The sequence below is a fragment of the Microcaecilia unicolor genome, chromosome 7 (genome assembly GCF_901765095.1).
Source record: "Microcaecilia unicolor chromosome 7, aMicUni1.1, whole genome shotgun sequence".
Taxonomy (NCBI): Eukaryota; Metazoa; Chordata; class Amphibia; order Gymnophiona; family Siphonopidae; genus Microcaecilia; species Microcaecilia unicolor.
Genome location: NC_044037.1, coordinates 80,363,133 through 80,389,870, shown reverse-complemented (window position 1 = coordinate 80,389,870; position 26,738 = coordinate 80,363,133). Strand labels below are relative to the sequence as shown.

At 42.3% G+C, this 26,738-nt stretch overlaps 1 protein-coding gene across 1 annotated transcript in view; it reads left to right on the top strand.

The window, feature by feature from the left end:
• The window catches only part of DIAPH2 (diaphanous related formin 2), a 1,482,340-nt gene that overhangs the window by 448,755 nt on the left and 1,006,847 nt on the right, over positions 1-26,738 (top strand). The window contains exons 9-10 of the mRNA XM_030210672.1: positions 7,066-7,202; positions 18,068-18,176. Coding sequence (XP_030066532.1) covers positions 7,066-7,202; positions 18,068-18,176 — 246 coding nt within the window. The remainder of the gene's footprint in view (positions 1-7,065; positions 7,203-18,067; positions 18,177-26,738) is intronic.

Here is a 26,738-nt window from a genome sequence, read left to right as displayed (position 1 = left end):
CATCAAGCAGATGAAGCCATTACGTATAGGTTGTGTCCATCAACCAGCAGGGGGAGATAGAGAGCACTCAACTTTTCTCAGTGCCTCATGGACAGCTAGCTCCACTGCCTCTTCAGTATTCTCTATCTCCCCAAGCAGGGTGGCTGCAGTTTCTTCGAGCTCCATCAATAATCTGCCTGGGGGTGGCTCCTGGCTTGCCAGTTGTTAGCTGGGGTGTTAGAGGCTATAGCAGCTTCACTTTGAAGGCACATAGGTCAGCGCTTTCCCTGCCTTACCCATGCCCCCGTGGATGTGGACATATTAGCTTGCTTTTCCCTGTCCTTTCCCACTCAGTGGATGCAGGCACATTGGTTCGCCTTTCCCACTTATCTGAGCCTCCGGAGTGTTTTTATTTACCTCTTTTGCCTCTGCTTTCCTCACAGCGTTAAATAAATAAATAAATAATTAAAGTCGAGTCGCGCTTTAGCGCAGCGATCTTGGAAAAGAGTTTTTTTTTTCTTGAGATTCTTCTGCAGGACCGGAGCTTTGATACTCGGTCTAGTGAGGTAAGAGTGTTTTCTGACTCCTCCGGGGTGAGCCTGCGATCGGGACGTTTTTGGCGCGAACCGCCATTTTTGAATTTTACTGCCATTTTTGGCGCTGGCTGCGGAGACTGTAAAGCGCTGTTCTAAATGTGGCAAGCGCAAATCAGCAGCGGGGCTCTGTAATTCGTGCTGTACAGACGGTAGAGCCGGCCCGAGCATGGCGAGCGGCGATCTTTCGTGCTCTGAGCTGGCAGCGGACGCCATTTTGGATTTTCCACATGGCGCGGCCTCCGTTGTGACAGAGGGCCCTGAATCCGGGGGGGGGGGGGGTCCTCTGAGTGAGGCTAATAATAGAGCTGATAGCCCTGGGCAGGATCCGGGCGGTCAGGGAGCGGTTTTCTCCCCTGATTTTGTTTTAATGCTGCATAGGGCATACAGGCTTAAAAGAGCTCTTCCACAGGGATCTTCAGACCCTCTGCCTGCCCTCCCGGTGGATCCTGGCCTTTTGGAGTTGGCTTTGCCTGTTTCTTATCCTCCTGATAAACGCAGAAGGGCTAATTCCCCTTCTGAGTGTGGTGCACCCCCCTTTTCCCCCCCCGTGGTCGGGCTATGAGGATTCTGAGGGGTCTGGCAGAACTTCTTGGGCTGAGGAGCCAGAGTCGGGTGCAGAATTGCCACAGGAGCTTGATGATCCATCTGCGGTGAGGATTTTCCACCGCGATGAGCTGCCAGTGCTTATTTCAGAGGCTTTACAAGCCCTCTCGATTGAAGATCCTGGGAGTGGCACAGCCTCCTCGGTTAATTCAAGGATGGCTAGTACCGGAAAGCCTGCTCGAGCCTTTCCTTTGCATGACTCCATCCAATAGCTTATTTCGGCTCAATGGGGTGACCCCGAGGGACCTTTGAAGGTTGCCAGGGCTATGGAGCAATTATACCCTCTGAGTGAGGAACATTTGGCTCGCTTTGCAATGCCTAAAGTGGATGCCCTGGTCACGGCTGTGACAAAGAGAACTACCCTCCCTGTTGAAGGAGATGTTGCCCTGAAGGATATTCAAGACCGCAGGCTTGATTCAGCTCTGAAGCGGTCCTTTGATTTGGCAGGTCTCACTGTTCGGGCATCTGCATGCAGTTGTTATGCTGCTAGAGTCTGCCTGGCTTGGTTACAGCAGGCAGTGGAACAGCCCGGTGATGGAGCAGAAATCTTATCTGAAGTGGCTCCGCGGATGGAGTCAGCCTTGTCCTTTTTGGCTGACGCCCTTTATGATATGGTCAGAGCTTCGGCTAAACAAATGGCTGTAGCAGTGGCGGCTCGCCGCACTCTTTGGCTACGACATTGGGCGGCTGACATGGCCTCTAAGCAAAGGTTGGTGAAGTTGCCCTTTCAAGGCCTTCTCCTGTTTGGTGAGGAGCTGGAAAACATTGTCAAAGGCCTGGGGGATTCCAAACCTCAGCGCTTGCCCGAAGATAGGCCGAAGCCTTCCTCTAAGGGTCAGGCAGTCCGCTCCTCTTACAGACCTCGCTTCCGTGAAGCTAGAAGGTACCGCCCGGGGTGTGCTGCTGGGTTCACTCCGCGTGCCCGCTTTCAGCAGAGAAACTCCTTTCGCTCGGACAAACGTTCTGCAGCTGCCGGTTCAAGGCCTGGAGTTCAGGGGCGACCCTCTCAATGATGGTGCGCCGGCCCCCTCCTCGTTTCCTGTCATTGGAGGAAGACTTTCCCTCTTTTTCGAGGAGTGGGCCAAAATCTCCGCAGATCAGTGGGTCTTGGACCTGATCAGAGACGGATACCGAATAGAATTCGATGCCCCGGTGAGAGACATGTTTGTGGAGTCCCGATGCGGTTCTGCTGCCAAACAGGCGGCGGTAGAGGAGACTCTGCACAGTCTATGCCAGATAGAGGCTGTGACCCCGTTGCCTCCCGCCGATCAAGGTCTAGGCCGCTACTCCATTTACTTTGTGGTGCCACGAAAAGGAGGGTCTTTTCGCCCGATCCTGGACTTAAAAGAGCTAAACAAGTCCTTAAGAGTGCAGCATTTTCACATGGAAACCCTGCGCTCCGTCATTGTGGTGGTACAGGCAGGAGAGTTTCTCACGTCTCTGGACCTGAAAGAAGCTTACTTGCACATACCAATTTGGCCCCCGCACCAGAAGTTTCTGCGGTTTGCGGTGTTGGGAAAACATTTCCAGTTTTGGGCCTTGCCTTTTGGCCTCGCCACAGCTCCCCGAACCTTCTTCAAGGTAATGGTGGTAGTAGCTGCCTTTCTCAGGCGAGTGGGTATCTGGGTTCACCCATACCTAGACGACTGGCTCATCAGAGCAGACTCAGAAAAAGAGAGTCATCTAGCTACAGCCAGAGTGGTTTCAGTCATTCAGTCTCTGGGCTGGGTCGTCAATATGGCCAAAAGTTACCTGACCCCCCTCGCAATCTCTAGAATATTTGGGGGCCAGGTTCGACACAGCCTCGGGCTATGTGTTTCTTCCCGAGCAAAGGCGGTGCAAGCTTCAGAATCAGGTCCGTCTGCTCCTGAGGATGCCCCGCCCGCGAGTTGGGACATTGTCCAGCTGCTTGGATTGATGACGGCCACCTTGGAAGTGGTGCCATGGGCGAGAGCGCACCTGAGACCTCTATAGTATTCTCTACTTCAACGATGGTCTCCAGTATCTCAGGATTATCAGTGCAGACTTTCTTGGCTCCCTGCGGCCCACCTCAGTATGGAGTGGTGGCTGTCGGACAGCATGTTGCGGCGGGGAATGCCGCTGGCGCTCCCCGATTGGTGCCTAGTGGTGACAGATGCTAGCCTGAAGGGCTGGGGCGCACATTGCCAGGGGAAGCATGCCCAGGTTCTGTGGACGCCCGACGAGTCGGAGTGGTCTATCAACCGCCTGGAGTTGAAAGCGGTGTTTCTGGCTCTTCTGGCCTTTCAAGTGACCCTGGAAGGATTGGTTGTCCGAGTGATGTCGGACAACATGACAGCAGTGGCCTACATAAATCGACAAGGCGGCACTCAGTGCAGAGCTCTAGCCACGCAGGCCGAACAAATTTGCCACTGGGCCGAGCTGCATCTACAGTCCCTGTCAGCAGCTCACATTGCATGTCAGAGCAACGTGCAAGCCAACTATCTAAGCAGGCATCAGATCGATCCAGCGGAGTGGGAACTAGCAGACGATGTATTCCTGCAGATATGTGCCAAATGGGGAAAGCCAGTGATGGATCTTATGGTGACCAGTTCCAATGCAGACGGAGGGATCCTCGCTCTGCCGGGTTGGATGCCTTGGCTCAACCCTGGCCCCTGGGCTTGCTGTATGTCTTCCCTCCGTGGCCCTTGATAGGGCGAGTGCTCCTGCGGATTCGGCTGCATCCAGGAGAAGTGGTGCTCATCACCCCGGATTGGCCCAGGAGGCCTTGGTATGCGGACCTCCGACAGATGCTGTTGGAGGCTCCCTTTCCGTTACCTCTGGTTCCGCACCTGTTGTCACAGGGTCCGGTGGCCAAGGAGGACGCCTGCCGCTTTGGTCTTATGGCATGGCGATTGAGAGGGCGCAATTGAGAGATAAAGGCTACTCAAATAAGGTAATTTCCACTCTCCTGCAGGCCCGTAAGCGCTCTACTTCCGTGGCTTATGCGAGGATTTGGCGCCAGTTTGAAGTCTGGTGTGTTTCAAGAGCGCTTTCTCCGTTGCGGGCTCCTGTCTCACCGATTCTGGACTTTTTGCAGGATGGTGTATACAAAGGCTTGGCCTATAATTCCCTGCGGGTGCAAGTGGCAGCATTGGCCTCCCTGCGTGGCAAGGTTGAAGGCGTGTCCTTAGCTGCTCATCCAGATGTGGCACGGTTTCTTAGAGGGGTGCTTAGGCTCCGTCCTCCCGTGCAGGCACCTTGTCCAGCTTGGAACCTGGGGTTAGTATTGAAGGCCCTTCAGGGGGCTCCCTATGAACCGCTTTGGCGTGCTTCAGAGAAAGATTTGACACTGAAGGCCATCTTTTTAGTGGCCATTACCTCGGCGAGACGGGTGTTAGAGCTCCAGGCGCTGTCCTGTAGAGACCCTTTTCTGCAATTCTCAGAGTCAGGGGTCACGGTTCGGACCGTGCCTTCCTTCATGCCTAAGGTGGTTTCAGCGTTTCACCTAAACCAGCCTGTTTTTCTTCCCTCCTTTGTTGAGGGGGAGTTTCCAGGTTCATTTGGGCAGTTGCACCTTTTGGATGTGCGCAGGACTCTGTTGCAGTATCTGCGATTTACAAATTCTTTCAGGACGTCTGATCATCTTTTTGTGCTGTTTGCAGGTCCTCACAGAGGGTCTTCAGCGTCTAAAGCCACTATTGCCTGTTGGCTCAAAGAAGCTATCTTTTCAGCATATCTGCTGTCTGGCCAGGCTCCGCCTGAAGCCTTTAAGGCGCATTCCACAAGAGCGATTTCCTCTTCCTGGGCGGAAACTAGAGCACTATCTCTTCATGAGATTTGCAGTGCTGCAACATGGGCTTGTAAGCTGTCTTTCGCCCGACATTACAGGCTGGATGTGGCTGCCAGGAGGGATGTGCGTTTTGGAGCACAGGTGCTAGCGCGTGGTGTGGCTTGTTCCCATCCTATTTAGGGATTGCTTTGTTACATCCCATACGTAATGGCTTCATCTGCTTGATGACAAGGAAGGGAAAATTAGGTTCTTACCATGATAATTTTCTTTCCTTTAATCATAGCAGATGAAGCCATGAGCCCTCCCTGTATGATTGTCTGTATTGCAGTGATTCTGATTTTAGGTGCTGTTCTTGTTTCCTGAAGTTATATTCCTTCCTTGGGGAGTCGGAAAACAGTCTTCAGGATTCTTGTTACAGTTATAGGAGGATGAGTTCATTCCCTCCAATTCATGTTTTGGGAGGATGAGTTTATTCCCTCCAGGAGGATGCAAGTATTCCCTCCGTTTATACAAAGTGGAGGACGAGTTTATTCCCTCCAGGAGGATGAGTTCATTCCTTCCTTTTTTGAGTTCATGCCCTTGTTAAGGGGCCATCGTTCGCTATGAGGAAAATTCATGTTATTCCCATTGCGGTTTGCCATACTGCTTTGGAAGCTTCAAATACTGAAGAGGCAGTGGAGCTAGCTGGCCATGAGGCACTGAGAAAAGTTTTGTGCTCTCTATCTCCCCCTGCTGGTTGATGGACACAACCCATCCGTAATGGCTTCATCTGCTATGACTAAAGGAAAGAAAATGATCATGGTAATAACCTAATTTTCCCATATAATAGCTGCTTAAAGATAGAGTTTATATAATGTGGGATTTGTGAATCAGGCATATACAGATCAATTCTATAACTAGGCACATAAGAACATAAGAGTAGCTATACTGGGTCAGACCAATGGTCCATCTAGCCCAGTATCCTGTTTTCCAAACAGTGGCCAAGCCAGGTCACAAGTACCTGGCAAAAACCCAAATCATGTCTAAACCTTAAGAATGTGCAAAGGGCAAGGGGTTGTGGCATGTTTTAGGTGGGACTAGGTGGGAGGGGGGGCTAAAAATGACTATTCATTCCCCTTCTGAAATGGGGAATAAACATCTTTGTCCTAACAGATCAATGTAGGAATTAACACCTGATTTCCATATAATGTTTTATATTAAATGCATGTGTATACTAATTTGAGCATTGCTTTTTTAACATGCATATTAAGGTCTTGTTGTTGCATAGCAGACTGTTTTTTTATAAGCACAAAAATTGCACCATTAGTTTTTTCAATTTATACTTTGATTTTTGTGCTTCTACATAGCTGTCCCACACTCGAAACTAATGGCATTCTCTTACTGTTCCCTATGATGAAACATTTCAATTTTTCCATCCATGAAATGGTAACCTTATAAATTATTGTTAACATCATGTGTGCAGGTAAAAGGAATTTTACCTGCACACCCAACGCATAATTAAACGCTGGAATTCGTTGCCGGAGAACGTGGTGAAGGCGGTTAGCTTAGCAGAATTTAAAAAGAGGTTAGACGGTTTCCTAAAGGACAAGTCCATAAACCACTACCAAATGGACTTGGGAAAAATCCACAATTCCAGGAATAACATGTATAGAATGTGTTTGTACGTTTGGGAAGCTTGCCAGGTGCCCTTGGCCTGGATTGGCTGCTGTTGTTGACAGGATGCTGGGCTCGATGGAACCTTGGTCTTTTCCCAGTGTGGCATTACTTATGTACGTATATGTTACTTGAAAACCACACCCATGTGAAATATTTATATCTAAAAACAACAAAGAGAGTCCAAAATCTCCTGCAAAAAACACAAGAAAACAACAACACGGACCGTGTTGGTTCGTAATAAATTATTTTGGTTTCCAACATCTGTGGCTTCAGTCTGGTCCTTCTGGATATCTTCCGCTTGTTTTGTTGTCTTCAAATATTTATATCTGCCATATGAAGTAAAATGTGCCTTTGACTATGGCAAATTGAGTTCCTAAAACCTGAATGGTTAAATCAGTCTTCCCAGGAAATAATATCAGGAATTGATATTGGTAGAATAAATCTGATTCACAATATTAAGACAGACTTTTTTTTAAATAGTTTGGATTGCAAAAGATCCTGGGTGATGAAAGAAGTCTTTTATTGCTGGCAAGAGCAATTGATCCAAAGCAAGGAAACATGATGACAGAAATAGTAAAAATACTGTCTGCCATTTGCATCATTGGAGAAGAAAATATGTAAGTAATAAATGTACCTTATTCCAACTCCTGTGCAAGCAATCTGATGATAGCACACAATAGGAAAATGTATATGGTGGCCTAATGTTTAGAGCACTTGGCGGAGACCTAGGGAAGCATTTTGAGCAAGAAGCCCAAGGTATAGAATGAATCAAAATTAGTATGAGGAACCAATGATATATGGATTTTTCCTCTCTCAAGTCACATAATATAGTCATCAAGGGGGTAGTTTTTAATTGGTGGCCATGCACGAAGTCACCTGGCGGAAACCTGCAATCATGAGCCCTAAATATGGTAACTAGATGTTGCCATTGCTTGATGGCTGTGGTTGTTCTCTCTCACCCCCAAGAGCTGTGAACTTTATTCCATTCATCTAAGTTGACCATGTATAAATCTGCCCTAGATCTTGAAAGCATATGAAAAAAGTATTGCAGAATCTTATGTGTTAATGTTTCTGATCTACTTGTTGTATAGATTAGAACTATTTTCTTTTCTTTTTTTATGTATAGCTGACAGGCTCAAGTCCTTAATGTCTCCCAACCCCCTGTCAGAGTGAAATCCACTCAACTGTGGGAAAAGTATTCACACGTCTCCCACACAGATATCATAAAACAACGAACACAGATTCTGCTTACCTAGCCAGGCTAGTTCTGCAGGAATATCAACTTTCTGTTTAATACTATTTCCTCTTTTCCTTTTATGTGCAATACTCCAACACTAGTGTTCAGATATTAACAACAAAGTATTTACAACCTAATTCCATATATAGCATTCAAAATTGCATGCACCAATTTGTACATGCAATTTAATTGATAAATGAACTAATTAGCGCCAGTATTTGGGCACTAATAATTATCAGTGGTATTTGGTATTAATTAAAATTTACACGCACATTTTTAGGTGCTGGGATCCATGAGTAAATTTTACGTATGGATCTAAAAAGGGGGTTCAGGCATGGGTGGATCAGGGGCGTTCCTGGAATTTGCACACAGTTTTATAGAATAAGAAAGATTTTAGGTGTAAAAATTTACACCAGGTTTTACTTGGTGTAAATCCTTGTTCACAAATTGGGCATGGATCCCAGCGCCAAACACTACTCTATAGACGGTACCCAACTCTGAGCACCATTTATAGAATAGCACTGTCTAATTATTTTGATCAGCACCCAAATTTGGCCACCATTTATAGAATTGAGTCCTTAGTGTTCAGTCCTTCTCCTCCTCATTAACAGGGGTTTTCTATTAATGACAGCCCCCCCTCCCACAATAACATTGCCAGGAAACTCCTGCTACCACTCTATACGCAATTGATAGATACTGTCTTAACAGAAACAGTATCTGTAAAATGTAAATATTTTTTCGGTTTTTCTCACTGTTCACCTTCAACAGTTCCTGGTTTATTGTGGCTCCAGGTCTGCCCGCTTAGGCTTTCTATCCACATCAATTCAAAGCCTCAGTTGAGTCTATAGATGTACACTAGTTCCAGGTTCAGCCCCCAGCTAGGCTCCTTTCTAGTAGTCCTTAGGATTGAAATTAGTTTACAATCGGTAAAACTTTCCTTCTAACTCTTGGGTATGACCTACTTGGGTACTGTATGCACGTCCATGCTCTTACCCTCTTCCTCTGGATTCAGTAAGTTTCCTAGATTCCAAGATTATTTCAATTTGATGTCCTGCTTTGTTTCCTTCTCTCTCTCGAAATCTATCTATCTGTAGATAGATAGATTAGATATAGATATAGATTGAGATGTTTAAACACTTTTAGTGATCTACCAAAGGTGGTGTACAGCTACAGCTTGACACATAAACTTACAATTTTGTTGTGTCGCAAAACGTCTAGTCACCCACCTGGGCTAACCCGGCAGCCTCCTGGAGGGTCTGTTCCCAGCACAGCTCAGGTCCACCTGCACCTGTTACTTGTGCTCTACACTAGCACCCTCCTCTTCCTACCAACTGGGTCACAACTGCCTCTGGGCGAGTCTAGGTTACTGGAGGCCACACTCCTAGAGGTCCCACAGTTCCCAGAATGCATTCACAGATCCAAACCACAAACCACCAGGATTCTTGTCAGTCTCGACAAGCAGAGAGAACAAACAATTACGTTTATTTTCATAAAATATTGAACAGTAAACTATAAAACAGAGGGAAAAAACAGCACACAATAACAGGTAACTGAAATAGGATTAATTATAAACTATCTAAACATTTTATCACTATCTGAATAGTTCCTGGAAAAAACAGGAAATACAGCTGCTCACCAGTTACAGAATGTAACTGATCACAGGGTCTCAGCAGAGAGGTCTTTCCCCCTCTACTTTCAAACTGAAACTGACTAATTACCCCACAGTTAGGGGGGGGGGGGGAAACAAACAAACTGCCACTTCTGGTACAGCTTTAAAGAAAACAGTCGCCATCTGGTGGCCACTTAGGAGAAACACGTCATCAGCAAAACAATACAGTTAGTAGGCACAGAAACCCACTGTTTTGCCGCATGTTGAAAGCATAACAATGTTAAAATGACCAAATATAAGTATAAATACAATCAATGAAATACACTTGAATATGACAAGTCCTAATAATGGGATTAACTTCATACAGTATCGGAAATATACATAAACATTTTAGAGCACTATAAAACAATCATGATAAGTATCTGCAGAATACAAATGATACCATAATATTCAGCATGGAAGAAGATTCATATAACAGATATGATACTCCCGACACAGCAAATGAAACATCTTAATAGTCACCCATAAGAACATTCAAATAAGGTAACTACTTGAATGGAGTGCAGGAGTAGCCTAATGGTTAATGCAGTGGGCTTTGGCCCTGGCAACCTGGGTTCATTTCCCACTGCAGCACAGTATAAAGAATAATGACAAGCGCCTCTCCACAAGACCAAATGTAGTTGCAGCCCTTTACGCCATGTTTACTTGGTGTAAATCCTGATGCTTAAATTGGGTGCAGAGTGGGTATCCTATATAATAATTCTCACCTCCAACAGGATGTGCTTGGGACCGTGCCTGCCGGAAGTGGTCTGCTAGGCAGGCACACACTGACCTCAGTGACATCAGTGACAGACAATTTGGCAAAGCAAAACAATCTGAGTGCTGGCCATTAGGACACAGGGTTGATAGGAGAGTTTTAAAAGACCGAAGGAACCGAAAGTGTTAAATGGGGGGAGGGGGGAGTTCTGAAGGACTGAAAGACATGAACATTTGGGAAAGGAAAACAATCTGAATGCTGTCCATTAGGACACAGGGTAGATAGGAGAGTTTTAAAAGACTGAAGGAAACGAAAGTGTTAAACTGGAGAAAGGGGGGGAGAGTTGTGAATGACTGAAAGACATGAACATTTGGGACAGGAAAACAATCTCAATGCTGGCCATTAGCACACAGGGTACATAGGACAGTTTTAAAAGACTGAAGGAACCAGAAGTGTTCGGGGGGGGGGGGGGGGGCAAGTTCTGAATGAATGAAAGAAATGAAAATTTAGGAGAGGAACACAATCTGAATGCCGGGCATTTGTACACAGGGTAGATAGGACACTTTTTTAAAAAAATAAAGGACGTGAAAGTATTACATCTTGGAGGAGGGGTGAGGAGGAAAGCGGTGGGGTATCCGGATAGTGGGCGTTAGGGCCACGGGGGTACATAGACTTTTGAAAGCCTTAAGGAACCCAAAGTGTGGGAAGGAGGAGGAAAAGGAGGGGAGGGAACGGGGTGAGTGTCATTAGGAACAGGGGAAGGGGACCTGTCACACACTCTCATTCTCACACACACACTGTCACACTGGCTCTCTCTCTCAAACATACACACTCCCAGGAAAACCTTGCTAGCGCCCGTTTCATTCGTTCCTGAAACGGACCTTTTTTTACTAGTATTCTATAACAATGCACATAGATTTTAGAAATGGCCATGCCCCCCGCCCATGGCCACGGCCCCTTTTCAACTATGTGACTTAGAATTTAGGCACACCATTGTACAGAATATGCTTAGCGAGTTGTGTGCATAAATCTTAATGCCAATTAGTGCTAATTGTTAACATCCAAGTAACAGCGCTGATTAGCTAGTTAACTAATTAAGTTATACACATTGGGGAATATGCTCCAGTTTCCACACAGAAATTAAGGCGCCATATATAGAATCCCAGGGATAATGTTTTATCTTGCTCTTATATCTTCCAACAGCCTACTGTTTTTTTAAATATGGATAGCGCTGGATCATTTAGCAGTTTAAATGGCCTAATTCTACTGTATTTGCTGGCGAGCATATAATGTGTTTTGATTATCGGTCCAATCACACAAACACAGATGGCAAGTAATTTATGACAACTTCTTTCTACAGAACCATATGATTTGTGTCAAATGATTTTTAGATAATGTAGTCTTAGTGTTACAGCAGCTATTTCAGATAGCTAGAACTTCACGGAAAAAAACATAGCCACCTTATCCTTTTTTAGAACACAGATTTCTTTGTGTTGGCTTTCCCCCTTTTCTCCTTACCAGATTTTACTGTTTCCTTCTCTTCCCCCCTTCCAGTCAGCCTGGGTTGCTCAAGATACTTCTGCTAGCCCAGAGGCTGGAATGACACTTCATTTGAGGTAGATCCTCAGCATAAGTTGTTATTTGGTAGTGAAATAGTTTTTTGTTCTTTCTCAATCTATGTTCTCTGTGTTGTACTGCACTATGTATAGAGCATATTCACACTGCTAGGGATTTTCTGCACCATTCCCCTCTGTACCCCCTCCCCTTACTCTGCTTTCCACACATTTATGGAATAAACTGGAACCAAGGGATCTTTTAGCCATGTATGTATATATTTTAAAATTCCATGGTTCAAATGTGTGCAATAATTTTATGATACTATTTAAACGATATTTATTTATTTTTACTTATACCTCCTATATATTTATTTTCAGGCTGTTTTGCACTGTTTGTTCTTTAGAAGCTATGAGAATGAGATCTGTCTATCTATGTATATGGATATAGTCACATGCATGTATAAATACGCACACTCCTAGAAAATAGATACTCAAATTATACACAATCAGGAGCCATCTTAGAAGTGCCAATAATACCCTCTACTACTCCAGTAAATAGGGTTACTTGTATCCATACACACCTTTTACTTGCATCTGAGACCCCTCCTACTTGGATACATTTACTCTTGTGAGAGGCTGACATACGTCTGTGCTTGAGCACTGCCGCTGCCCTTAGTTTCTGTGAGGGTACTATTCAACTGGTGGCAACCAATGTTTTGTTCAAGGAAGTTTTATCACAGGAAATGGCATGACGTCAAAATGTTTAAGGCATCTCCACGGCGCAGCCGTCGTATTGTGTGACCCCAAATATTCGCAGATGCTATTGAAAACAATAGAAAACTTGTGAGGTTTATGGCTGCCTATGTGTGTGTTTTTTTTTAATTTGACATCTGCTGGCCACTTAGGAGAAACACATCATGAGCAAAACGATACAGTTCATAGGCACAGAAAACCACTGTTTCGCCACATGTTGAAAGCATAACAAAGTTAAAATGACCAAATATAAGTATAAATACAATCTGAATATGACAAGTCCTAATAGTGGGATTAATGATACATTATCGGAAATATACGTAAACATTTTACAGCACTGTACAACAATCATGATAAGTATCTGCAGAATACAAATAATACCAAAATATTCAGCATGGAAGAAGATTCACATAACAGATATGATACTTCTAACACGACAAATGAAACATCTTAATTGTCACCCATAAGAACATTCAAATAAGGTAATTATGATGCTAGGACACCCCCACCCCGAAGTAGAAAAAACCTTGGATTACATATGGAAGCTTTCAAATAAATAAAAAAGCTGTCAAATAAAAAAAAAACACACATAGGCAGCCATAAACCTTCGAATGTGTGGGGTCACACATTAAGGCGACAGGCTCCGCTCACTGGCTCCAGCCCACAGAATGGGCTAGATAGGCTCATGCCATCTCCTGTCATAAAACCTCCTTGGTTGTGTTAAACGCTGGCTGGTGGTGGCTGAAATGTTCTTAGCGTTGAGCGCTATCCAGCTGCCAGCACTGAATATCCAAGCACAAGACGGCAGTACCTAGTTACCTATCCGGTTAAATTAAGAGACAGCCTTTTTGCTATCCTAAATTAACTGGATAGTTATCCATGTTCCACCACTGAATACCGGTGGTTCCCAGGCAATTCCCACCCCTGCCCAGACTCCACCCTGGACTGCCTGGGCAGTAACTCTATAGTGCCACGGCCATCTGTCCAAATTTTCAGTGGCACTATTCAGTCATGTGCCACTGAACATTCAAGTGTGATCTGGTCATCCGTACTTAACTAGTTAAGGAGCACTGAATATTGGGCCCTCTGATTTTGAGAATAATTATGACACTTTTAAACTTTTTGGGGGGCAAATTATTTTCTTTTGATCTGTTCCCTATCAACAAGACTCTAGACAGTATTCACACTCTATCTTTTTTTAATCAAAGCCTTTTTTATTTTCATTCACTATTTTAAGTTCTTCCTTTCACAGTCATTCTCTTGTATGCTTAGGCTTGAATTCACACAGTTTTTGCTTTCGTATACTGTGAAGTTGACATTCTTGCTGTGAATGCTGGAGATCTTAGGGTTTGAGCTTGTTTCCTTTTCATCTCAGCTAATATCTCTATATTAAAGCACAGTCTCCTTAGCTATGTTATGGAGAGAACCCCATTTACATCAATTATTCTTATCTATGACCTTTTTACTCCAACTTAACATAACCTAACCTAACAATTTATTTACGCACCATCCTATCCAAGAGTTTGAAACAGTAAAATCTTGTGAGAAAATGGTTAAAAACCATCAATTCTAGACATGCTTCTGAAATTAAAAATAAAATAACAATTTTTCAAAATCATAATAAATCACTTAAATTAAGAGGTAAACCATTCCATAAAAGATGAGCAACCTCTGAAAATAGATGCTTAATGGCAGATACCTTCTTGACACTACTTGTAACCTATGATTAGTGGACTGCAGAATCAGCAATGGTGACGAATAGTCTGGACAATGTCCAATGCAGCAATTTAAAAGATAAGTAAAGAACTTTAAGCACAATTCTGGATCACTTGGAGCTTTGATAAAAGTTTCTCTGGAAGACCCAAATATAAGATGTTGCAATAGTCAATTCACGACAGTATGAATGCATGAGCTATTTTCTGGAGGTCATCTGGTGAGAATAAGATTGAATCTGGGAAAGCAGCTGTAACTTAGTAAAGGCAGCCATGACCACATAAGTAACATGACTTTGAAAGGACAAAATCAATAATAACACACAACCTTCATATAAAAGATTTTAAAACTACTCCTTACTTCCCAAGAATAGACCCTGCTCAGGAATTTGGTGGTTCTTATTAACTTTCCGTAAAATTGTTTTATCAAAATTAAATCTAAGCCAGCAGCTAGACATCCAGTTTGAGACTACAGCTAGTTAATTAGCCAAATATAAGTACTTTCTAGAGAGATCAAAACAGGAATAACAACCTGAATATCGTCAGCATAAATATAATAACAAAGACCCAATGTTTGCAAAACTTTACCCAAGGGACATAAATATTGAACTGGATAGGCAATAGTGGGGATCCCTGTGGAACCACACAAAAAGTGTTCCAACAACTTCAAGTTTTCCCATTCAAAACCACTTGGTAAGATTTAGATCCAAAAAAGGCTGCAATTGAACCTCTGACAATGCCAGAGATGGGAGTGGACCCAAGGGGTGTCTAACAGAATATCATGATCCACCCTTGTTATATATTCATATCAAGCTGCAATAACAGTGCATTCCTAGTCTTTTCTAAAGAGAAGTAGCCAAGTAATACCTTCTTGTGAGAGGTGACTCAGTAAATAAGTTGGGCATGGACCAATATCACAAAATCCTTTGTCAAATCTGTAAACCGAGCTAAGTAGATCTTCAGGTGGATAATATCACAGTGATGCCAGATCTGATCGTATATCCAAACCCTTTCTTAAATACATTTCTTTAATCTACTCTCTCATACAGTACACAATCATGATGTATTGGATCTTCAGGACTATAGGGACATTGGAAGATACAGACACTATGGTATTATTAACATGATGCAATGCTTGAAGCATGAGTTGTCACACTCGACTACTAGTAAGGATAATTTTTTAACAGGTCACCTTACTTGTGCATCAAGGGGGATATTCTGTATACGGCACCTAAAAAAACTGGCACTGACTAAGTGTATTCTATAATCGGCACCTAGATTTAGGCATCAAATATAGAATACGCTTAGTTGATAACTGCCTGAAACTATGCACATCCATTTACAACAACAAAAATGTGGCGTAAATCTCGATGCGTAGATTTACATGCATTGGGCCATATTCTATAACTATGCACGTAAATTTTAGACCACCCTCAAAACACTCATTTCCCCGCCCATAACCACACCCCTTTTTGTCTGCGCATGCTAGAAGTTCGGCGCACTTCATTACAGAATATGCTTAGCGATTTGTGTGCATAAATTCTAATCAGTGCCAATTAGTGCTGGTGTACCTCAGGGATCTGTCCTGGGACCTCTTCTTTTCTCCATCTATACTTCTTCCCTTGGTACTCTGATCTCATCCCATGGTTTTCAGTATCATCTTTACTCTGATGACTCCCAGATGTACCTCTCCACACCAGCAATCTCAGCCGAAATCCAGGCCAAAGTATCAGCCTGCCTGTCTGACATTGCTGCCTGGATGTCTCAGCGCCATCTGAAACTAAACATGACCAAGACTGAGCTTCTTATCTTTACTCCTAAACCAACCTCTCCTCCTCCCCCATTCTCTATTTCTGTGGATAACACTCTCATCTGTCCTGTCTCATCAGCTCGTAACCTTGGTGTCATCTTCGACTCCTCCCTCTACTTCTCTGCACATATTCAGCAGTCTGCTAAAACCTGTCATTTCTTTCTCTATAATATAAGCAAAACTCACACTTTCCTTTCTGAGCACACTACCAGAACCCTCATCCACACTCTTATCACCTCTCGTTTAGACTATTGCAACTTGCTTCTCAAAGGTCTCCCACTTAGCCATATCTCTCCTCTTTAATCTGTTCAAAATTCTGCTGCACGACTAATATTCCGCCAGTGTCATTATGCTCATATTAGCCCTCTCCTCAAGTCACTTCACTGGCTTCCTATCCGTTTCCGCATACAGTTCAAACTCCTCTTATTGACCTATAAGTGCATTCACTCTGCAGCTCCTCAGTACCTCACCACTCTCATCTTTCCCTACATTCCTCCCCGGAAACTCCGTTCACTGGGTAAATCTCTCTTATCTGCACCCTTCTCCTCTACTGCTAACTCCAGACTCCGTTCCTTTTATCTTGCTGCACCATATGCCTAGAATAGACTTCCTGAGTCGGTACGTCAAGCTCCATCTCTGGCTGACTTCAAATCTAAGCTAAAGCCCACCTTTTTGATGCTGCTTTTAACTCCTAACCCTTATTCACTTGTTCAGAACCCTTATTTTATCATCCTCACTTTAATATTCCCTTATCTCTTGTTTGTCCTGTTTGTCTGTCCTAATTAGATTGTAAGCTCTGTCGAGCAGGGACTGTCTCTTCATGTTCAAGTGTACAGCGCTGCGTATGTCTAGTAGCGCTTTAGAAATGATAAGTAGTAGTAGTAGTAGTAGTAATTGCTTGTTAAGTGCTGTTATCAGTGCTCATTAGCTTATTAAGCTTGTTAAGTTACCCACATTGTTATAGAATCTGCTTGGATTTCGGTGCGGATCTCTAGGCGCAATATATAGAATATGGGGGTAAGTGTATGCATAAGTTGCATTATTGAAAGTATGAAAAAGATGGTGTGACATACATTCTTCTATCTGAATGTACCCTGGGCAGCTATATAAGAAGCCATTTCTGCACGGTTCATATGCATAAATTGCTTTTAAATTGACAGCTCTGAAGCATTATCTCATACACTAAAATGTGTACATATATCATTTACACTCATTCTTATATATCACTGACACTGTTTCACAGAGCACAAACATATAATTTATTAATTTGTTTTATTTATTTAGGGGTCCTTTTAATAAGCTGTGTAAGCGTCTACGCGCGCCTAACGTGCCAAAATGGAGTTACCGCTCGACTGCCGTGTGGCTCTTGCGGGAATTTCATTTTTGGCATGCGTCCGATATACGCATCTGAAATATTTTGGGCGCTTGTAACGGATTTGCGCCAAGTGGCATTTGGTGCGCATAGGTAATCACCGCCTGATTACTGCATGAGTCTTTACCGCTAGGTCAATGGCTGGCGGTAGGGTCTCAAACCCAAAATGGATGCATGGCAATTTTGATGTTGCCGTATGTCCATTTTTGGCAAAAAAAAGGACCTTTTTTACAGGCGTGCTAAAAAATGGATCAGCTCGCACCCAAAACCCACGCCAATACTACTGCAAGCCATTTTTCAGTGCACCTTAGTAAAAGGACCCCTTAATTATGCATTCTTATATCTCACTATTTTCCAAAAACGAGTTTCAGTTCAAAGTGGCTTAAAATTTGCAGTTAGGTGTAGATACAGTAGTGTATAAGCACACAGCTCCCCTATGTGTTGTTTCATGTCATGGCATTTTGAAGATTAAGAGTTGTTATGCTGAATAATGTAGATGTGCCTCTCTTTCACTACCCCCTCCCCCCCCCCCCCAACCTTCTTGTGCTAGGCTGTGAGCTGTGTGGTCCTCTTATCCTAGAAATGCTGGAGTAGAGACAAACTTTAGTGTAGAAGAATACAATGCCAACACGTGTGCTGCACAAGAGCTGTAATTCAATGACATTTTCATTTTTAGCCTAGATAAGCTTCTTGGGGCCATAACAACTGCGTCAGAGAGATGCAATAGAGAGAGGTTTGCTCCAATTGTGGAAGGACTGGAGAGTCATGATGCTTTGCAATTGCAGGTGAGTTAATATCATTTTTGGCATTCTCTTTTTCTCTCTCTTACAATCTTTCCACATTAATACCTGCTTATCCAGTTAATCTTGGAACAGTAGACTTTTGCATCTTCTTTCAGGTACATTGTATGGAAAATCTATATAACCCTCCACACACATACACACACACACTCCCAGCAATGGATTTGTTTACCCGTAAGTCTTTATACCCTTGTATATTTTTCACATTCTTCTGTCCAAAATGTTCGATTCAAAATGCATCGAACTAAGAGTTGTTTCATGTAATCTACACTTTGAACTTAAAAGAGTAATTATAAATATTCAGAAAGTAATTAAGTAATTAACGCCTATGTTTTCTAAGCGGCGCTATGGGTGTGTTAGTGTTTTTAACGTGCATAAATGGTGTATGTGCATTAAACGCTAACACGCCCACAGAAATGTATAGGAGCGTTAGCGTTTAACATGCCTTAAATTTACAGGCGCGTTAAAAATGCTGGCGCACCTTAGTAAATATACCCCTAAATAATTAAGAAGAAGAAACCAACAAATATTGATTGCATAAATCTTCACACCCTTTGTCACAGCAAACCCAAATTGGTTCTATTTCTAAGGGGTCCTTTTACTAAGGTGTGCTAGCGATTAGGGTACACTAAATGATAAGACATCCATAGGATTATATTGGGTGTCTTAGCATTTAGAGTGCACTAATTTTTAGAGTTCTAACTCCATAAAGATGCCTTAGTAAAAGGACCCCTAAGTCCCTTAACAAGGCCCATAAAATGTTCAATGGAGCTTACCTGTCTGAGCTTATACTATGTCAAGGCACAGGAGCTGAACTGATCTGAATACTACCGGATGAATAATCAAGTTGTTTCTGTTGTATAAAATGAATGTAGTATAGCAAAGAGAGGGAGCAAAGTACAAACAGCAAAACAAAAAGTACCAGGAGCCTTCAAAAAAAGGGAATAAAAACTTTAATTGATTGTTTGGATGAAACAATCCTAGAATGGACCCGACACGGTCCGTGTTTCGGCGCACAGCGCCTGCATCAGGGGTCACGAAGTGTAGCTCAATGCGTACGGCTGTGGGCTGGAAGCAATATGCTGCGCCATCGTGCTATCCCTTGAACAAACCAGAAGAAGTTGGTTTATGAGAGTATCTCTCTGCTTGATATTGTACGAAGTTTTGACATGTGTTTGTTCAAGGGATAGCACGGTGGCGCAGCATATTGCTTCCAGCCCACAGCCGTACACATTGAGCTACACTTCTTGACCGCTGACACAGGCGCTGTGCGCCGAAACACGGACCGTGTCGGGTCCATTCTAGGATTGTTTAATCTAAACAATCAATTAAAGTTTTTATTCCCTTTTTTTGAAGGCTCCTGGTACTTTTTGTTTTGCTGTTTGTATAAATTTAATGTGAAATAAAGATTTAAATATGCTGGCCACAAACCTGCCAAAATAATTTTATGACAAATTTATTCAAAGGAACAGATTTGGGGAAGGCTATTAAAATGACTGTGTTCTTAAATGTTCTCTGGCACTGGCAGGTCCATCATTGTAAACTGCAAACAGTATAGCATCATCAAGACACTGCCTTGCCCACTCCAAAGGAAAAGGAAACAGCATGATTGGTTGGCACTGCTGGGGGAACTAGGGGAAGCCAGATTTCAAATCCCACTTCCTCAACTGTTGCTTCTTGTGATCTTGAGCAAATCTTTTCACCTTCCATTGCCTTAAGTATAATTGTAGATTGTTATTATCATCATTGTAAACCCTCTGGGACCAGGATCCTATCAATTACTTATCACTAGTAAAAAATGCCCGTTTCAAAAGGGAAGGAAATGGGCGCTAGCAAGGCCATCCTCCACCCTCCCTCGCTGTTCCAGACTCTGCCGTCCTTCCGTTTTCACCCCCCTTCCGTGACCCAGTCGACCCCTTTTCTCGGCGAAAACCATCCCCCGCCGCCGTCCAGTACCTGTGCTGATGGGGGACCCCAACCCCCGTCAGCCGAAGTCCTGTGCTGGCCTTCGTGGCGTTGCTTCTTCAATGATTTTGTGTTCAAGTTCCTCTGCGTGCGTCTGATGTCAGACGCACGCAGAGGAACTTGAACCGAAAATCATTGAAGAAGCAACGCCGCGAAGGCCAGCACAGGACTTCAGCTGATGGGGGTTGGGGTCCCCCGTCAGCATAGGTACTGGACGGAGGCGGGGGACAGTTTTCGCCGAGAAGGGGGGTTGACAGTGTCGTGGAAGGGGGGTCCAGTGGGCTGTAACACAGGGGGAGGAGTAGGGAAACATGCTCTGTGTGTTTCCCTACTCCTCCCCTTGCTTTGGTATCAGCTGTCACTGACGTCACTGGCGTCAGTGCATGCCTGCCTAGCAGAGCACCTCTGAGGGAGGCACGGTCCCAGGCACATTCGAACGTTGGAGGTGAGAATTATTATATAGGATTTCTATAGTGTTACTAGGTATACACAGCACAGTACAAAAACATGTAACATCAAGGCCCTGCTTGACAGAACTACAATCTATGCAGGATAGACAAAACTAGAAAAAAATTTAAGATAATAGGGATTTTCATTTATTATGGGAATAATTAAAGCAACATGAGTATTAAGGGTTAAGATTTAAAAGAAGCCTCAACAAGGTGGGCTTTTAGCCTGTATTTCAATTGGCCAGAGGTGGAGCATACCTACCAGTTCAAGAAGTCTATTCCAGGCTCTCTTATAGAATAGGCACCTAAATGACCTAAATAGAGGAGCCGCTGTCATTTTGATATAATTGGTTGCCTTTATTTCATCTGGTCTCTGAGATGTCTACTATGTTACATTTTCTTCTGTTGCTTTACATTTTAACTCTCCAATCTTAATTTTGAGACCCGGTATTCACATACAGACAGTTTAAAGTATGCTTTTTATTTATATTCATAATCCATGGAGCATTTGAAATCAGATTTGACACCTTAGAGGATCTATTACAATTGTTTGTCAGATTTGCTCCAGATTTTCCCACACGTTTATCATAAGATTTTCAATATGGAAAACAAGACAACATATGAGCTGTTTCTCAATTGGAAATAAATTAGAACAAAATGTTTCTACATTTCTGTTTAGATTTTGGATTCATATGCAATAAAAGTTTTCTCAGGACGTTCCCTAAATGATTGAGTGCACCTAGAGGATGTGATCATTGTTTTATCACAATCACTTTTTTTCTCGGTTATGCCTCATTGTTTACTTGTCCCACAAAATCTCAATAAATAGAGTTAATGAATTAAACATTAAACTAGGATATTTGTGAAACTATTTTTGGAAGAACTTGTCTCACATGTGATATATTTGTTTTCAGTCGAGATACAGATAAAGTCAAGTCTCGGAATAACTTTGCTGAATGAGATAATGATTGAGTGTACGACATTTACCCTTCAAAGGATAGGCCAAATGAGATTGGGAGTTTGGTAATCTTACAGGCCAATGTGAAAAGGGAGTTCGGTAATGGAGGGACCAACTGCATGATTATGTTATTTAAAGGTTATTGTCATGCTGCAAGGTCATACTATCCTCCTGTATTTAGAAAAATGTGAAACATTGTTTCTATTAAGTAGTGACTGAACTCTGTTTTCACATTGGCTTGTAAGTTTACCAAACTCCTAATATGTTGTGAACTTAACTGCTGATTGGGCAATGTCATACACTCAATCATTATCTCATTCATAAACGTTTTTCCAGGAATTGATTTTATTCCTGCCTTTCAATTCAAAGTAAATATACCACATGTGAGACAAGTTCTGCTCAAAACACAGTTTGATAAATATCAAAGTTAGTTTCAGCTTGACTTTTAACGTTTGGGAGTAGATTCTATATGTAGGGGTAGATTCTAAATATGGTGACTAAAAAATTGGCGCTGAAATCGGTGCTGACTAAATGTATTCTATAATCGGCACCTAGACTTATGCGCCGATTATAGAATACACTTGACATTTAAGCACCTAAACCTATGCATATCCATTTACACCAACGAAAATGTGACGTAAATCCCGGCTGGGCCGTATCCTATAAGTAGGCGTGTAAATTTTGGAACGCCCATTTCTCCACCCATAACCACACCCCTTTTTGCCTGTGTGTTTGAAGTTCGACGCACATTGTTACAGAATACGCTTAGCAAGTTGTGCCCTAAATTCTAATCAATGCCAATTAGTGCTCATATTGCTTGTTAAGTGCTGTTATCAGCGTTCATTAGCTTATTAAGCCAATTGAGTTGTGCACATTGTTATTTAATCTGCGTCAATTTTCGCGCCATGTGATAGAATCCAGGGGATAGTGCCTAAAAAAATCGGTACAAAAAATGCTCAGTGCTGTTCTATAAAAAGCACCTAGTTAGGCACGGTTTATAGAATAGTGCTTAAGTCTGAGAACCATGACTACATAGAGGCACAGCCATTTATATCAGTAGAAATGTGGCACAAATGCTCATGTCTAAATTATGCACAGATACCACCTTATTCTATAATTACACCTGCAACTGAAGGGAATGTCCCAGATCCACCCATGACCCTCCTATTTCCATGTCCCCTTTTTTGACTCGTAAGTAAAATTTAGACACATATGTTTTAATTCTAATTAGTGCCAATAATTACCTACTTAAAAAGATAATTATTGGTGCTAATTAGCTCATTCAGTTAAATTGCTTGTGCAAATTGGGCATGTGCCCAAAATTTGCACCCATAATTTGTAGTGCTTTTTATAGAATTCGGAGTTAATTCATTTGTACATAACCTATAGGTTTTCAGCCTAATTCTATATATGGTGCTCAAAATTGTGTGTGTGGAAATTTGAGCATGTGCCCAATTTCCACATGTAATTTAAGGGCCCTGTTTACTAAGCCGCACTGTAGGTGCGCAAACATTTTAGCATGTGCTAAAAATTAACGCACGCTAATGCTACAGACACCCATAGGAATATAATGGTGTCTTATTGTTAGTGCGCTAATTTGTAGCACATGCTAAAAGGTTAGTGTGCCTACAGCATGGTTTAATAAACAGGGACCTAAATAAATAACAAACCAATTAACGCTTATAATTGGGCAATGATAATTATCAGTGTTAACTGGCATTAATTAAAATTTGTGTGTGCATCTTTAGATACTAGGATCCGAATGTAAATTTTACATGCAGATCTGAAAAGAGGGCACAGCCGTGGGAAGGGCATGGGCGGATTGGGAGCTGTTCCTCGAATTTATATGCACTTTTATAGAATAAGGGAGATTCGCACATAATTTGGGTGTGAGAATTTTCACCAATTGAATCCTCACTCCCAAAACTGGGCACGGATCCCAGCACCAAATGCTATCCTATAAATAGCGTTTAACTTTGAACGCTGTTTATAGGATAGCACTTAGCCCTACATTTTATCGGCACCAAGTTTTTTAGCGAAATATTTAGAATTTTGGCCTATGTGTGAAAGTGATGAAAGAGCAGTTTTTGACAGTCTGCACAGGAAAACAATATGCAACATAAGCTTTATTAATTTACTGAGATTTTATGGGATCGGTAATGGCATATCTGAAGTAATCACATAGGTTATTCAAATAGCAGCTTAATATTGCCTCTATCCAGATAATTACGAATGGTCAGCAAGAAACATATTTAATCAGTGCTGCTGACTATTTAATATATATGAGGGTAATTTTAAACTCAAAATGGTCAGTGTTTTTTTTTTGTTTTTATTAAATGTTGCCCGTTGTGGGTTTTTCATATCCGGATCTTTAACTCCGGGCCGTACGGGGATACCATGGTAAATATTTGGCTTATTCAGTGGTTTCAGGGAGCTACCCAGATACTGCCAGTATTCAGTGTTGTAACCAGATATATATCCGGTGAAATTAGGACAGCTATTGTGATGATCTAACTTGCCCAGATAGTTCTCTGGGTACTGACTCCAAATATTGGCAATACCCAGATAAATTTTGGTTTCACCTATGTCTTCCTCCATATTTCCCCAACCCTACCTGAATAGTGCTGAGATGGTTAGACTGAATTTCCAGTGGCATTTTCTAGATAATTGCAGCTGAAAAACTAGTGGTGACCTGGTGAGCCTCTCTTATCCAGTTAAGTCCTGCTGAAAATCAATTCCATGTTCATTTAATTGCTACATCCAACATTTAAATAAATATGCTAGCTGTTAGAACTGAAAGTTCCTCCCAGTGTGCATAATCATGAAAACAATTTCACTCCTAAGAACCTGTTTACTAAAGCACAGTAACTAATTATTAAGTGGATTAGAATGCTATAACAGTTACTACATGGTCAGGACACTTACCACATCCTAGTTCATGCGGTGACTGCTTCCTTCACTGGGGGGGGGGGGGGGGGGGGGGGGGTCAGAAAAGAGGTAGAGAATGTGGTGTTATAGGTGTGGAAAGCAGTTGTAGTTAGTACACAGCAAGTTACCATGTGCCAGCTGTCACAGTTGCAAATAGTACAAGTGAAGTTACTTTCTCCTGAACAGGAGGTAGAAAGTGCATTCTGGCTAACAGCAAAACATGTACAGTGGTTCAACATGCATAATAAAATCCCCCAACTCCTGACAGCACTCCCAACAGGGTCCATGAATCCCCTCTCCCCTCAACCTCCCTGGCTCTTACTGGGGAGATGGGGCTGCAACCCTCACTGCATGCTCCTGGCCTGTGATCAAAATGGCAGCTCTGAACTATTGGTAGTGTTGTGTTACCACAGCAAAAGTAAATAAATAGAATTCAAGCTGCCAAATAAAGGCATAACAGATGTCTTTAGGCATTCTGAGGTCACAGGAGGAGCTTATACCTCTTCACTCTATAATCTTGCATACATATTTTTGCACTTAGCACATAAAAATTACACACACATGTTATAGAACACATGTGCCAGTTATACTTGTAACTTAATTGATAAATTAGTGCTAATTGGCACTAAATACAGTCACATGGAACTGCACTTGTAAATCTATAACCTTAGCATGTAAATCCTTTAGCACATAGCTACTAGGGGGTTGTGGACATGGGAGAAGCATGGGCAGGTCATGAGCGTGCCTAGCACTTATACCTTAAGGTTATAGAATATGCCAGTTACACATACCTGTAAGCATTTACACCAGCCTTTGACATGGTGTAAGTGGTTGTGCCTAAAGTTAATCATTGAAATGCAGACTTATACTAATTTATGCATAATTACTGTTATAGAATAATTGCCATTATAGAATTTATGCTTAGCACATATACTTTAGGTGCTTAATTTTAGGTGACCTGTACAGAATTACTCCAGACATTGTACAGTGCTTTGTAAAGACTTCACACTCCTGTCCATTTTTTTACATTCTGCTGTCTAAAAAATGCAATTAAAAATACATTAAAGTAGGAGTTTATTTCATTGATCTATACAACATCATTTACTGTGTTACTTTATTTATAGTTGATATAAATTGCGGTGCCTAAATGCAGCAGTTGGGCACGTAAATGCATCTATTCTATAAAGTGCATGCAAGAATAGTTGGAAGACCCCTGACATGCTCATGTCTCTCCCATGTTAACATCCCCTTTGCAAAAGAAATTATGCAGACTGTTTATAGAATAGGAGTATAAGTCTATTACGTGAACAATGGCCAATTAGCATCAAGTAATGCTTGTTATCGTCAATTGTAGGTATTTATCATCAATTGTTCGCAAATTAGTTAATTTTGTGATGAGCCTAACTGACTCTATTCTATAACTGCACATCCAATTGCGCTTCTAACTTTGGGCACCATTTATAGAATCTGGAGGATAATGGCCCCATAAATGTTAGTGCTTATGTAATAGAATTGTCCAGAGAATGACTTTTCTTCAGCAGTGACTTCCTTTCTGCCACCTTCCTATGTCTGTCATATTTGTGGATTAATCTCATAATTGTTGAACAGTCGAGAATTTTCCCAGTCACAGACCGAGATCTTTTAAAGTAATCGTATGCCACACAATGACATTCCTCAGCAGTTTCCTTAACCCATGGCCACAGTCCTTGGCAGAACGGTCTGTTTGAGCCAGTATCTTGGGTCACTACTCTTTACAATGTACAGTGATGGAACTGACAGGGGCAAAATTTCAAACATGTTGAATTTGTTTAATAGACATTCCCAAATCTGTAGCTTTGAATAACTGTGTGAGTTTTTTTTTTGCCAGCTCTTCTTTCAGCATATTCAGACCTTTTTCTTCATATTCCTTTAATTCAACATATGTAGCTTGATTCAGATCATCTATACTGCGATTCTTGTAGACAGAGCTGACACCTTTGGATCAATGAGAAAAATTGGAAGGACCAGACGTAGTTGTGATGATGATGGTAGAAAGGCAAGGCAAGATGAATTGATATTTCCAAGGCAAAAAAAAAAAGCAAAACCCAAACCAAACCAAAACAGTATTCTTGTCATTTCCAATAAATCTGACAACTATAGCACAAGTTACTGGTAAATATATATATATATATATATATATATATATATATATATATCGTCATTGATAACTAAACCCCTTAATTAGAATGTTTTCAGGATCTCTATTCT